General features: G+C 35.5%; 1 protein-coding gene across 1 annotated transcript in view; it reads right to left on the bottom strand.

Moving 5' to 3' along the window:
* The window catches only part of LOC307146687 (uromodulin-like), a gene marked incomplete at its 3' end in the record, with an annotated part of 32,605 nt that extends 23,005 nt beyond the window's left edge, over nucleotides 1–9,600 (bottom strand). Inside the window, exon 1 of the mRNA XM_079850897.1 lies at nucleotides 9,561–9,600. Coding sequence (XP_079707023.1) covers nucleotides 9,561–9,591 — 31 coding nt within the window. The 5' untranslated portion in view covers nucleotides 9,592–9,600. The remainder of the gene's footprint in view (nucleotides 1–9,560) is intronic.
* Between the last annotated feature and the right edge of the window lie 5,231 nt (nucleotides 9,601–14,831).

Genomic DNA, 14,831 nt, shown 5'->3' with positions numbered 1-14,831 from the left:
TCCCAAAAAAAAAAAAAAAAGTTTCAAAAATACCTGAGGGCTGGCTTGAATCAATGCTGGTCATGTGTGTGGTGCTCTCCTCTGTAAAGGGAAAATCAATGTATTTATTTATTTATTTTTTCATTTTACATGCCAACTCTGATATGTCTACAGAGCACAGAAGTGATCGTCCACCCTTTCAATGGCCTTTTCCCACCCAAAATTGTTTCAAAAATACCTGAGGGAGAACTTGAACTGGTGGTGGTCATGTGTGTGGTGCTCTCTTCTATAAAGGGAAAATAAATGTATTTAATTATTTATTTTTTTCATTTTACATGCCAACTCTGATATGTCTACAGAGCACAGAAGTGATCGTCCACCCTTTCAATGGCCTTTTCCCACCCAAAATTGTTTCAAAAATACCTGAGGGAGAACTTGAACTGGTGGTGGTCATGTGTGTGGTGCTCATATATATATATATATTTTTTTTAATTTAACATGCCAACTCTGATTTGCCTACAGAGGACAACAGTGATTGTCCACCTTTTCAGTGCCCTTTTTCCCCGCCCAAAATTGTTTCAAAAATACCTGAGGGAGAACTTGAACTGGTGGTGGTCATGTGTGTGGTGCTCTCTTCTGTAAAGGGAAAATAAATGTATTTAATTATTTATTTTTTCATTTTACATGCCAACTCTGATATGTCTACAAAGCTCAACAGTGATTGTCCAACTTTTTTAGTGGCCTTTTCCCAAAAAAAAAAAAAAAAAAAATGGTTTAAAAAATACCTGAGGGAAGGCTTGAATCAATGCTGGTCATGTGTGTGGTGCTCTCTTCTGTAAAGGGAAAATAAATATATTTTTTTTTATTTCACATGCCAACTCTGATTTGCCTACAGAGGACAACAGTGATTGTCCACCTTTTCAGTGCCCTTTTTCCCGCCCAAAATTGTTTCAAAAATACCTGAGGGAGAACTTGAACTGGTGGTGGTCATGTGTGTGGTGCTCTCTTCTGTAAAGGGAAAATAAATGTATTTATTTTTATTTTTTTTCATTTTACATGCCAACTCTGATATGTCTACAGAGCACAGAAGTGACCGTCCACCCTTTCAATGGCCTTTTCCCGCCCAAAATTGTTTCAAAAATACCTGAGGGAGAACTTGAACTGGTGGTGGTCATGTGTGTGGTGCTCTCTTCTATAAAGGGAAAATAAATGTATTTAATTTAAAAAAAAATTCAGTTTACATGCCAACTCTGATATGTCTACAAAGCGCAAAAGTGATTGTCCAACTTTTCTAGTGGCCTTTTCCCAAAAAAAAAAAAAGATTTCAACAATACCTGAGGGCAGGCTTGAATCAATGCTGGTCATGTGTGTGGTGCTCTCTTCTGTAAAGGGAAAATAAATATATATTTTTTTATTTCACATGCCAACTCTGATTTGCCTACAGAGGACAACAGTGATTGTCCACCTTTTCAGTGCCCTTTTTCCCGCCCAAAATTGTTTCAAAAATACCTGAGGGAGAACTTGAACTGGTGGTGGTCATGTGTGTGGTGCTCTCTTCTATAAAGGGAAAATAAATGTATTTAATTATTTATTTTTTCATTTTACATGCCAACTCTGATATGTCTACAAAGCTCAACAGTGATTGTCCAACTTTTTTAGTGGCCTTTTCCCAAAAAAAAAAAAAAAAATGGTTTAAAAAATACCTGAGGGAAGGCTTGAATCAATGCTGGTCATGTGTGTGGTGCTCTCTTCTGTAAAGGGAAAATAAATATATATTTTTTTATTTCACATGCCAACTCTGATTTGCCTACAGAGGACAACAGTGATTGTCCACCTTTTCAGTGCCCTTTTTCCCGCCCAAAATTGTTTCAAAAATACCTGAGGGAGAACTTGAACTGGTGGTGGTCATGTGTGTGGTGCTCTCTTCTATAAAGGGAAAATAAATGTATTTAATTGTTTATTTTTTTTTTCAATTTACATGCCAACTCTGATATGTCTACAAAGCGCAAAAGTGATTGTCCAACTTTTCTAGTGGCCTTTTCCCAAAAAAAAAAAAAGATTTCAAAAATACCTGAGGGAAGGCTTGAATCAATGCTGGTCATGTGTGTGGTGCTCTCTTCTGTAAAGGGAAAATACATATATATTTTTTTATTTCACATGCCAACTCTGATATGTCTACAGAGCACAGAAGTGATCGTCCACCCTTTCAATGGCCTTTTCCCGCCCAAAATTGTTTCAAAAATACCTGAGGGAGAACGTGAACTGGTGGTGGTCATGTGTGTGGTGATCTCTTCTATAAAGGGAAAATAAATGTATTTAATTATTTATTTTTTTTACATGCCAACTCTGATATGTCTACAAAGCTCAAAAGTGATTGTCCAACTTTTTTAGTGGCCTTTTCCCAAAAAAAAAAAAATTTTTTTTCAAAAATACCTGAGGGCAGGCTTGAATCAATGCTGGTCATGTGTGTGGTGCTCTCTTCTGTAAAGGGAAAATCAATGTATTTATTTTTTTTTTTTTCATTTTACAAGCCAACTCTGATATGTCTGCAGAGCACAGAAGTGATCGTCCACCCTTTCAATGCCCTTTTTCCCGCCCAAAATTGTTTCAAAAATACCTGAGGGAGAACTTGAACTGGTGGTGATCATGTGTGTGGTGCTCTCTTCTGTAAAGGGAAAATAAATGTATTTAATTTTAATTTTTTTCAGTTTACATGCCAACTCTGATATGTCTACAAAGCGCAAAAGTGATTTTCCAACTTTTCTAGTGGCCTTTTCCCAAAAAAAAAAAAAAAAAAAAAGATTTCAAAAATACCTGAGGGAAGGCTTGAATCAATGCTGGTCATGTGTGTGGTGCTCTCTTCTGTAAAGGGAATATATATATATATATATATATATAATTTATTTATTTTTATTTCACATGCCAACTCTGATTTGCCTACAGAGGACAACAGTGATTGTCCACCTTTTGAGTGCCCTTTTTCCCGCCTAAAATTGTTTCAAAAATACCTGAGGGAGAACTTGAACTGGTGGTGGTCATGTGTGTGGTGCTCTCTTCTATAAAGGGAAAATAAATGTATTTAATTATTCATTTTTTTCAATTTACATGCCAACTCTGATATGTCTACAAAGCGCAAAAGTGATTGTCCAACTTTTTTAGTGGCCTTTTCCCAAAAAAAAAATAGTTTCAAAAATACCTGGGGGCAGGCTTGAATCAATGCTGGTCATGTGTGTGGTGCTCTTTTCTGTAAAGGGAAAATAAATGTATTTAATTTTAATTTTTTTCATTTTACATGCCAACTCTGATATTTCTACAAAGCGCAAAAGTGATTGTCCAACTTTTTTAGTGGCCTTTTCCCAAAAAAAAAAAATAGTTTCAAAAATACCTGAGGGCAGGCTTGAATCAATGCTGGTCATGTGTGTGGTGCTCTCTTCTGTAAAGGGAAAATAAATATATATTTTTTTATTTCACATGCCAACTCTGATTTGCCTACAGAGGACAACAGTGATTGTCCACCTTTTCAGTGCCCTTTTTCCCGCCCAAAATTGTTTCAAAAATACCTGAGGGAGAACTTGAACTGGTGGTGGTCATGTGTGTGGTGCTCTCTTCTATAAAGGGAAAATAAATGTATTTAATTATTTATTTTTTCATTTTACATGCCAACTCTGATATGTCTACAAAGCTCAACAGTGATTGTCCAACTTTTTTAGTGGCCTTTTCCCAAAAAAAAAAAAAAAAATGGTTTAAAAAATACCTGAGGGAAGGCTTGAATCAATGCTGGTCATGTGTGTGGTGCTCTCTTCTGTAAAGGGAAAATAAATATATATTTTTTTATTTCACATGCCAACTCTGATTTGCCTACAGAGGACAACAGTGATTGTCCACCTTTTCAGTGCCCTTTTTCCCGCCCAAAATTGTTTCAAAAATACCTGAGGGAGAACTTGAACTGGTGGTGGTCATGTGTGTGGTGCTCTCTTCTATAAAGGGAAAATAAATGTATTTAATTGTTTATTTTTTTTTCAATTTACATGCCAACTCTGATATGTCTACAAAGCGCAAAAGTGATTGTCCAACTTTTCTAGTGGCCTTTTCCCAAAAAAAAAAAAAGATTTCAAAAATACCTGAGGGAAGGCTTGAATCAATGCTGGTCATGTGTGTGGTGCTCTCTTCTGTAAAGGGAAAATACATATATATTTTTTTATTTCACATGCCAACTCTGATATGTCTACAGAGCACAGAAGTGATCGTCCACCCTTTCAATGGCCTTTTCCCGCCCAAAATTGTTTCAAAAATACCTGAGGGAGAACGTGAACTGGTGGTGGTCATGTGTGTGGTGATCTCTTCTATAAAGGGAAAATAAATGTATTTAATTATTTATTTTTTTTACATGCCAACTCTGATATGTCTACAAAGCTCAAAAGTGATTGTCCAACTTTTTTAGTGGCCTTTTCCCAAAAAAAAAAAAAAATTTTTTCAAAAATACCTGAGGGCAGGCTTGAATCAATGCTGGTCATGTGTGTGGTGCTCTCTTCTGTAAAGGGAAAATCAATGTATTTATTTTTTTTTTTTTCATTTTACAAGCCAACTCTGATATGTCTGCAGAGCACAGAAGTGATCGTCCACCCTTTCAATGCCCTTTTTCCCGCCCAAAATTGTTTCAAAAATACCTGAGGGAGAACTTGAACTGGTGGTGGTCATGTGTGTGGTGCTCTCTTCTGTAAAGGGAAAATAAATGTATTTAATTTTAATTTTTTTCAGTTTACATGCCAACTCTGATATGTCTACAAAGCGCAAAAGTGATTTTCCAACTTTTCTAGTGGCCTTTTCCCAAAAAAAAAAAAAAAAAGATTTCAAAAATACCTGAGGGAAGGCTTGAATCAATGCTGGTCATGTGTGTGGTGCTCTCTTCTGTAAAGGGAATATATATATATATATATATATATATATATATATATATAATTTATTTATTTTTATTTCACATGCCAACTCTGATTTGCCTACAGAGGACAACAGTGATTGTCCACCTTTTGAGTGCCCTTTTTCCCGCCTAAAATTGTTTCAAAAATACCTGAGGGAGAACTTGAACTGGTGGTGGTCATGTGTGTGGTGCTCTCTTCTATAAAGGGAAAATAAATGTATTTAATTATTCATTTTTTTCAATTTACATGCCAACTCTGATATGTCTACAAAGCGCAAAAGTGATTGTCCAACTTTTTTAGTGGCCTTTTCCCAAAAAAAAAATAGTTTCAAAAATACCTGGGGGCAGGCTTGAATCAATGCTGGTCATGTGTGTGGTGCTCTCTTCTGTAAAGGGAAAATAAATGTATTTAATTTTAATTTTTTTCATTTTACATGCCAACTCTGATATTTCTACAAAGCGCAAAAGTGATTGTCCAACTTTTTTAGTGGCCTTTTCCCAAAAAAAAAAAATAGTTTCAAAAATACCTGAGGGCAGGCTTGAATCAATGCTGGTCATGTGTGTGGTGCTCTCTTCTGTAAAGGGAAAATCAATGTTTTTTTTTTTTTTTTTTTCATTTTACATGCCAACTCTGATATGTCTACAGAGCACAGAAGTGATCGTCCACCCTTTCAATGGCCTTTTCCCCGCCCAAAATTGTTTCAAAAATACCTGAAGGAGAACTTGAACTGGTGGTGGTCATGTGTGTGGTGCTCTCTTCTATAAAGGGAAAATAAATGTATTTAATTTAAAAAAAATTTCAGTTTACATGCCAACTCTGATATGTCTACAAAGCGCAAAAGTGATTGTCCAACTTTTCTAGTGGCCTTTTCCCAAAAAAAAAAAAAGATTTCAAAAATACCTGAGGGCAGGCTTGAATCAATGCTGGTCATGTGTGTGGTGCTCTCTTCTGTAAAGGGAAAATAAATGTATATTTTTTTATTTCACATGCCAACTCTGATTTGCCTACAGAGGACAACAGTGATTGTCCACCTTTTCAGTGCCCTTTTTCCCGCCCAAAATTGTTTCAAAAATACCTGAGGGAGAACTTGAACTGGTGGTGGTCATGTGTGTGGTGCTCTCTTCTATAAAGGGAAAATAAATGTATTTAATTATTTATTTTTTTCAATTTACATGCCAACTCTGATATGTCTACAAAGCGCAAAAGTGATCGTCCAACTTTTTTAGTGGCCTTTTCCCAAAAACAATAATAGTTTCAAAAATACCTGGGGGCAGGCTTGAATCAATGCTGGTCATGTGTGTGGTGCTCTCTTCTGTAAAGGGAAAATCAATGTATTTATTTATTTATTTTTTCATTTTACATGCCAACTCTGATATGTCTACAAAGCGCAAAAGTGATTGTCCAACTTTTCTAGTGGCCTTTTCCCAAAAAAAAAAAAAAGATTTCAAAAATACCTGAGGGAAGGCTTGAATCAATGCTGGTCATGTGTGTGGTGCTCTCTTCTGTAAAGGGAAAATAAATATATATATACTGTATATATATATATATTTTTTTTATTTTTTTTTATTTCACATGCCAACTCTGATTTGCCTACAGAGGACAACAGTGATTGTCCACCTTTTCAGTGCCCTTTTTCCCGCCCAAAATTGTTTCAAAAATACCTGAGAGAGAACTTGAACTGGTGGTGGTGGTCATGTGTGTGGTGCTCTCTTCTATAAAGGGAAAATAAATGTATTTAATTATTTATTTTTTTCAATTTACATGCCAACTCTGATATGTCTACAAAGCGCAAAAGTGATTGTCCAACTTTTTTAGTGGCCATTTCCCAAAAACAATAATAGTTTCAAAAATACCTGGGGGCAGGCTTGAATCAATGCTGGTCATGTGTGTGGTGCTCTCTTCTGTAAAGGGAAAATCAATGTATTTATTTATTTATTTTTTCATTTTACAAGCCAACTCTGATATGTCTACAGAGCACAGAAGTGATCGTCCACCCTTTCAATGGCCTTTTCCCGCCCAAAATTGTTTAAAAAATACCTGAGGGAGAACTTGAACTGGTGGTGATCATGTGTGTGGTGCTCTCTTCTGTAAAAAAAAAAAAAAAAAAAAAAAAAGGAAAATTATATTTAGCTATTTTACATGCCAACTCTGATATGGCTACAAAGTGCAAAAGTTATTGTCCAACTTTTTTAGTGGCCTTTTCCCAAAAAAAATAATAGTTTAAAAAATACCTGGGGGCAGACTTGAATCAATGCTGGTCATGTGTGTGGTGCTCTCTTCTGTAAAGGGAAAATCAATGTATTTATTTATTTTTTTTTTTCATTTTACATGCCAACTCTGATATGTCTACAGAGCACAGAAGTGATCGTCCACCCTTTCAATGGCCTTTTCCCCGCCCAAAATTGTTTCAAAAATACCTGAGGGAGAACTTGAACTGGTGGTGGTCATGTGTGTGGTGCTCTCTTCTATAAAGGGAAAATAAATGTATTTAATTATTTATTTATTTTTTTTAATTTACATGTCAACTCTGATATGTCTACAAAGCGCAAAAACTATTGTCCAACTTTTTTAGTGGCCTTTTCCCAAAAAAAAAAAAAAGATAAAAAAATACCTGAGGGCAGGCTTGAATCAATGCTGGTCATGTGTGTGGTGCTCTCTTCTGTAAAGGGAAAATAAATATATATTTTTTTATTTCACATGCCAACTCTGATTTGCCTAAAGAGGACAACAGTGATTGTCCACCTTTTCAGTGCCCTATTTCCCGCCCAAAATTGTTTCAAAAATACCTGAGGGAGAACTTGAACTGGTGGTGGTCATGTGTGTGGTGCTCTCTTCTATAAAGGGAAAATAAATGTATTTAATTATTTATTTTTTTTACATGCCAACTCTGATATGTCTACAAAGCTCAAAAGTGATTGTCCAACTTTTTTAGTGGCCTTTTCCCAAAAAAAAAAAAAAAAGATTTCAAAAATACCTGAGGGCAGGCTTGAATCAATGCTGGTCATGTGTGTGGTGCTCTCTTCTGTAAAGGGAAAATCAATGTATTTATTTATTTATTTATTTTCATTTTGCATGCCAACTCTGATATGTCTACAGAGCACAGAAGTGATCGTCCACCCTTTCAATGGCCTTTTCCCCGCCCAAAATTGTTTCAAAAATACCTGAGGGAGAACTTGAACTGGTGGTGGTCATGTGTGTGGTGCTCTCTTCTATAAAGGGAAAATAAATGTATTTAATTATTTATTTTTTTCAATTTACATGCCAACTCTGATATGTCTACAAAGCGCAAAAGTGATTGTCCAACTTTTTTAGTGGCCTTTTCCCAAAAAAAATAATAGTTTAAAAAATACCTGGGGGCAGGCTTGAATCAATGCTGGTCATGTGTGTGGTGCTCTCTTCTGTAAAGGGAAAATCATAAAATTTATTTATTTATTTTTTTCATTTTACATGCCAACTCTGATATGTCTACAGAGCACAGAAGTGATCGTCCACCCTTTCAATGGCCTTTTCCCACCCAAAATTGTTTCAAAAATACCTGAGGGAGAACTTGAACTGATGGTGGTCATGTGTGTGGTGCTCTCTTCTGTAAAGGGAAAATAAATGCATTTAATTATTTATTTATTTTACATGCCAACTCTGATATGTCTACAAAGCTCAACAGTGATTGTCCAACTTTTTTAGTGGCCTTTTCCCAAAAAAAAAAAAAGATTTCAAAAATACCTGAGGGAAGGCTTGAATCAATGCTGGTCATGTGTGTGGTGCTCTCTTCTGTAAAGGGAAAATAAATAAATATATATATATATATATTTTTTTTTTTTAATTCACATGCCAACTCTGATTTGCCTACAGAGCACAGAAGTGATTGTCCACCCTTTCAATGGCCTTTTCCCACCCAAAATTGTTTCAAAAATACCTGAGGGAGAACTTGAACTGGTGGTGGTCATGTGTGTGGTGCTCTCTTCTGTAAAGGGAAAATAAATGTATTTAATTATTTATTTATTTTACATGCCAACTCTGATATGTCTACAAAGCTCAAAAGTGATTGTCCAACTTTTTTACTGGCCTTTTCCCAAAAAAAAAAAAAAAAAATTTCAAAAATACCTGAGGGCAGGCTTGAATCAATGCTGGTCATGTGTGTGGTGCTCTCTTCTGTAAAGGGAAAATAAATATATATATTTTTTTTTTTTTATTTTATTCACATGCCAACTCTGATTTGCCTACAGAGCACAGAAGTGATCGCCCACCCTTTCAATGGCCTTTTCCAGCCCAAAATTGTTTCAAAAATACCTGAGGGAGAACTTGAACTGGTGGTGATCATGTGTGTGGTGCTCTCTTCTATAAAGGGAAAATAAATGTATTTAATTATTTATTTTTTTCAATTTACATGCCAACTCTGATATGTCTACAAAGCGCAAAAGTGATTGTCCAACTTTTTTAGTGGTCTTTTCCCAAAAAAAATAATAGTTTCAAAAATACCTGGGGGCAGGCTTGAATCAATGCTGGTCATGTGTGTGGTGCTCTCTTCTGTAAAGGGAAAATCAATGTATTTATTATTTTTTTTTTTTTCATTTTACATGCCAACTCTGATATGTCTACAGAGCACAGAAGTGATCGTCCACCCTTTCAATGGCCTTTTCCCGCCCAAAATTGTTTAAAAAGTACCTGAGGGAGAACTTGAACTGCTGGTGGTCATGTGTGTGGTGCTCTCTTCTATAAAGGGAAAATAAATGTATTTAATTATTTATTTATTTTACATGGCAACTCTGATATGTCTACAAAGCTCAAAAGTGATTTTCCAACTTTTTTAGTGGCCTTTACCCAAAAAAAAAAAAAGATTTCAAAAATACCTGAGGGAAGGCTTGAATCAATGCTGGTCATGTGTGTGGTGCTCTCTTCTGTAAAGGGAAAATAAATATATATATATATATATATATATATATTTTTTTTTTTATTCACATGCCAAATCTGATTTGCCTACAGAGGACAACAGTGATTGTCCACCCTTTCAATGGCCTTTTCCCACCCAAAATTGTTTCAAAAATACCTGAGGGAGAACTTGAACTGGTGGTGGTCATGTGTGTGGTGCTCTCTTCTATAAAGGGAAAATAAATGTATTTAATTATTTATTTTTTTCAATTTACATGCCAACTCTGATATGTCTACAAAGCGCAAAAGTGATTGTCCAACTTTTTTAGTGGCCTTTTCCCCCAAAAAATAATAGTTTCAAAAATACCTGGGGGCAGGCTTGAATCAATGCTGGTCATGTGTGTGGTGCTCTCTTCTGTAAAGGGAAAATCAATGTATTTTTTAAAAAAAATTTTTCATTTTACATGCCAACTCTGATATGTCTACAGAGCACAGAAGTGATCGTCTGGCCTTTTCCCGCCCAAAATTGTTTCAAAAATACCTGAGGGAGAACTTGAACTGGTGGTGGTCATGTGTGTGGTGCTCTCTTCTGTAAAGGGAAAATAAATGTATTTAATTATTTATTTATTTTACATGCCAACTCTGATATGTCTACAAAGCTCAAAAGTGATTGTCCAACTTTTTAGTGGCCTTTTCCCAAAAAAAAAAAAAGGATTTCAAAAATACCTGAGGGAAGGCTTGAATCAATGCTGGTCATGTGTGCGGTGCTCTCTTCTGTAAAGGGAAAATCAATGTATTTATTTTTTTTTTTTCATTTTACAAGCCAACTCTGATATGTCTACAGAGCACAGAAGTGATCGTCCACCCTTTCAATGGCCTTTTCCCGCCCAAAATTGTTTAAAAAATACCTGAGGGAGAACTTGAACTGGTGGTGATCATGTGTGTGGTGCTCTCTTCTGTAAAGGGAAAATAAATGTATTTAATTTAAATTTTTTTCAGTTTGCATGCCAACTCTGATATGTCTACAAAGCACAAAAGTGATTGTCCAACTTTTCTAGTGGCCTTTTCCCCAAAAAAAAAAAAAAAGATTTCAAAAATACCTGAGGGCAGGCTTGAATCAATGCTGGTCATGTGTGTGGTGCTCTCTTCTGTAAAGAGAAAATAAATGTATTTATTTTTATTTTTTTTTCATTTTACATGCCAACTCTGATATGTCTACAGAGCACAGAAGTGATCGTCCACCCTTTCAATGGCCTTTTTCCCGCCCAAAATTGTTTCAAAAATACCTGAGGGAGAACTTGAACTGGTGGTGGTCATGTGTGTGGTGCTCTCTTCTGTAAAGGGAAAATAAATGTATTTAATTATTTATTTATTTTACATGCCAACTCTGATATGTCTACAAAGCTCAAAAGTGATTGTCCAACTTTTTTAGTGGCCTTTTCCCAAAAAAAAAAAAAAGATATGAAAAATACCTGAGGGAAGGCTTGAATCAATGCTGGTCATGTGTGTGGTGCTCTCTTCTGTAAAGGGAAAATAAATAAATATATATATATATATATTTTTTTTTTTTAATTCACATGCCAACTCTGATTTAACTACAGAGCACAGAAGTGATCGTCCACCCTTTCAATGGCCTTTTCCCACCCAAAATTGTTTCAAAAATACCTGAGGGAGAACTTGAACTGGTGGTGGTCATGTGTGTGGTGCTCTGTTCTATAAAGGGAAAATAAATGTATTTAATTATTTATTTATTTCAATTTACATGCCAACTCTGATATGTCTACAAAGCGCAAAAGTGATTGTCCAACTTTTCTAGTGGCCTTTTCCCAAAAAAAAAAAAAAAGATTTCAAAAATACCTGAGGGAAGGCTTGAATCAATGCTGGTCATGTGTGTGGTGCTCTCTTCTGTAAAGGGAAAATAAATGTATTTTTTTATTTATTTTTTCATTTTACAAGCCAACTCTGATATGTCTACAGAGCACAGAAGTGATCGTGCACCCTTTCAATGGCCTTTTCCCGCCCAAAATTGTTTAAAAAATACCTGAGGGAGAACTTGAACTGGTGGTGGTCATGTGTGTGGTGCTCTCTTCTATAAAGGGAAAATAAATGTATTTAATTTTAATTTTTTTCAGTTTACATGCCAACTCTGATATGTCTACAAAGCGCAAAAGTGATTGTCCAACTTTTCTAGTGGCCTTTTCCCAAAAAAAATAAAAAGATTTCAAAAATACCTGAGGGCAGGCTTGAATCAATGCTGGTCATGTGTGTGGTGCTCTCTTCTGTAAAGGGAAAATAAATATATATATATATATATATTTTTTTTTTTAACTCACATGCCAAATCTGATTTGTCTACAGAGCACAGAAGTGATTGTCCACCCTTTCAATGGCCTTTTCCCACCCAAAATTGTTTCAAAAATACCTGAGGGAGAACTTGAACTGGTGGTGGTCATGTGTGTGGTGCTCTCTTCTGTAAAGGGAAAATAAATGTATTTAATTTTTTTTTTTTTTTTCATTTTACATGCCAACTCTGATATGTCTACAAAGCGCAAAAGTCATTGTCCAACTTTTTTAGTGGCCTTTTCCCAAAAAAAAAAAAAAGATATGAAAAATACCTGAGGGAAGGCTTGAATCAATGCTGGTCATGTGTGTGGTGCTCTCTTCTGTAAAGGGAAAATAAATAAATATATATATATATTTTTTTTTTTTTTTTAATTCACATGCCAACTCTGATTTAACTACAGAGCACAGAAGTGATCGTCCACCCTTTCAATGGCCTTTTCCCACCCAAAATTGTTTCAAAAATACCTGAGGGAGAACTTGAACTGGTGGTGGTCATGTGTGTGGTGCTCTGTTCTATAAAGGGAAAATAAATGTATTTAATTATTTATTTATTTCAATTTACATGCCAACTCTGATATGTCTACAAAGCGCAAAAGTGATTGTCCAACTTTTCTAGTGGCCTTTTCCCAAAAAAAAAAAAAAAGATTTCAAAAATACCTGAGGGAAGGCTTGAATCAATGCTGGTCATGTGTGTGGTGCTCTCTTCTGTAAAGGGAAAATAAATGTATTTTTTTATTTATTTTTTCATTTTACAAGCCAACTCTGATATGTCTACAGAGCACAGAAGTGATCGTGCACCCTTTCAATGGCCTTTTCCCGCCCAAAATTGTTTAAAAAATACCTGAGGGAGAACTTGAACTGGTGGTGGTCATGTGTGTGGTGCTCTCTTCTATAAAGGGAAAATAAATGTATTTAATTTTAATTTTTTTCAGTTTACATGCCAACTCTGATATGTCTACAAAGCGCAAAAGTGATTGTCCAACTTTTCTAGTGGCCTTTTCCCAAAAAAAATAAAAAGATTTCAAAAATACCTGAGGGCAGGCTTGAATCAATGCTGGTCATGTGTGTGGTGCTCTCTTCTGTAAAGGGAAAATAAATATATATATATATATATTTTTTTTTTTAACTCACATGCCAAATCTGATTTGTCTACAGAGCACAGAAGTGATTGTCCACCCTTTCAATGGCCTTTTCCCACCCAAAATTGTTTCAAAAATACCTGAGGGAGAACTTGAACTGGTGGTGGTCATGTGTGTGGTGCTCTCTTCTGTAAAGGGAAAATAAATGTATTTAATTTTTTTTTTTTTTTTCATTTTACATGCCAACTCTGATATGTCTACAAAGCGCAAAAGTCATTGTCCAACTTTTTTAGTGGCCTTTTCCCCAAAAAAAAAATAGTTTCAAAAATACCTGAGGGCAGGCTTGAATCAATGCTGGTCATGTGTGTGGTGCTCTCTTCTGTAAAGGGAAAATCAATGTATTTATTTTTTTTTTTTTTCATTTTACATGCCAACTCTGATATGTCTACAGAGCACAGAAGTGATCGTCCACCCTTTCAATGGCCTTTTCCCGCCCAAAATTGTTTAAAAAATACCTGAGGGAGAACTTGAACTGGTGGTGGTCATGTGTGTGGTGCTCTCTTCTGTAAAGGGAAAATAAATGTATTTAATTTTTTTTTTTTTTTCATTTTACATGCCAACTCTGATATGTCTACAAAGCGCAAAAGTGATTGTCCAACTTTTCTAGTGGCCTTTTCCCCCCCCCAAAAAAAAAGAAAAAAAAGATTTCAAAAATACCTGAGGGAAGGCTTGAAACAATGCTGGTCATGTGTGTGGTGCTCTCTTCTGTAAAGGGAAAATAAATATATATATTAGTGCTGCACGATTAATCGTATCGCAATCGCAATCGCGATGTCAAGCCTACGCGATTATATGACGCAAAATGCTGCGATTTTATATTAAATAAACAAATTAGCGCTGTTAACGCACTTATTAATGCAAATGCTTTTAAACCATTCATGCGCGATAAGACATAAAAGAACGAGCTGCCTGTGAATGTCCTCCTGACACACACACACAGATAGACGCGCGCCAGTATCAAGTTCTCTTTCGCGGTAGAACGTTCAACACACATGTATGCCAAAATGAACGCGCTGCCTGTGAATGTCCTGACTGTGACAGACAGAAAGACTCGCGCTAATATCGTGCGTGCGCACAAAACAGCATGACAGAATACAGTTCTCTTTCGAGCTTGAACGAACAATAACACACACAATTATGCAAAAATGTATTTTTGTCGAGTGTCTTCATAACATAAGAGTAGTCTTATGATGAACATGAAGAGTTGTGATGACTCGTGAAAGAATGAGGCGCGTGTGAGATCCGCGTCTCTGACAGCGGCTGGTCTTAAAGGGACAGTACAGTAGCCACTAATGTCGCTAAAGTTATTCTTTTTTATTTTTTTATTTTTTATTATTATTTTTCTTTACCCCTGACATGCATGGTTATATGTACTCTTGTATGTAAATTATGTTTTGTTCTTGTTAAAATTCAATAAAAAAAATCAGTCGCTAAAGTTAATCAAAGAACAAAGGGAACAGAGAAAAACACTCACTGCTCTTGACTAAAGAACTTTTTTCTTTAGGCTGATTATCACTAATCTGTGTGTGCATTTATTTTCCTTGAGAACCAAGCAAGTTGACTCATGAAACCATTTGTTTATTATA

Source organism: Squalius cephalus (genome assembly GCF_949319135.1).
Source record: "Squalius cephalus genome assembly, chromosome: 19".
In the NCBI taxonomy this organism is placed as follows: Eukaryota; Metazoa; Chordata; class Actinopteri; order Cypriniformes; family Leuciscidae; genus Squalius; species Squalius cephalus.
The sequence above is the reverse complement of the archived record's forward strand: the minus strand, read 5'-3'. Positions and strand labels throughout refer to the sequence as shown.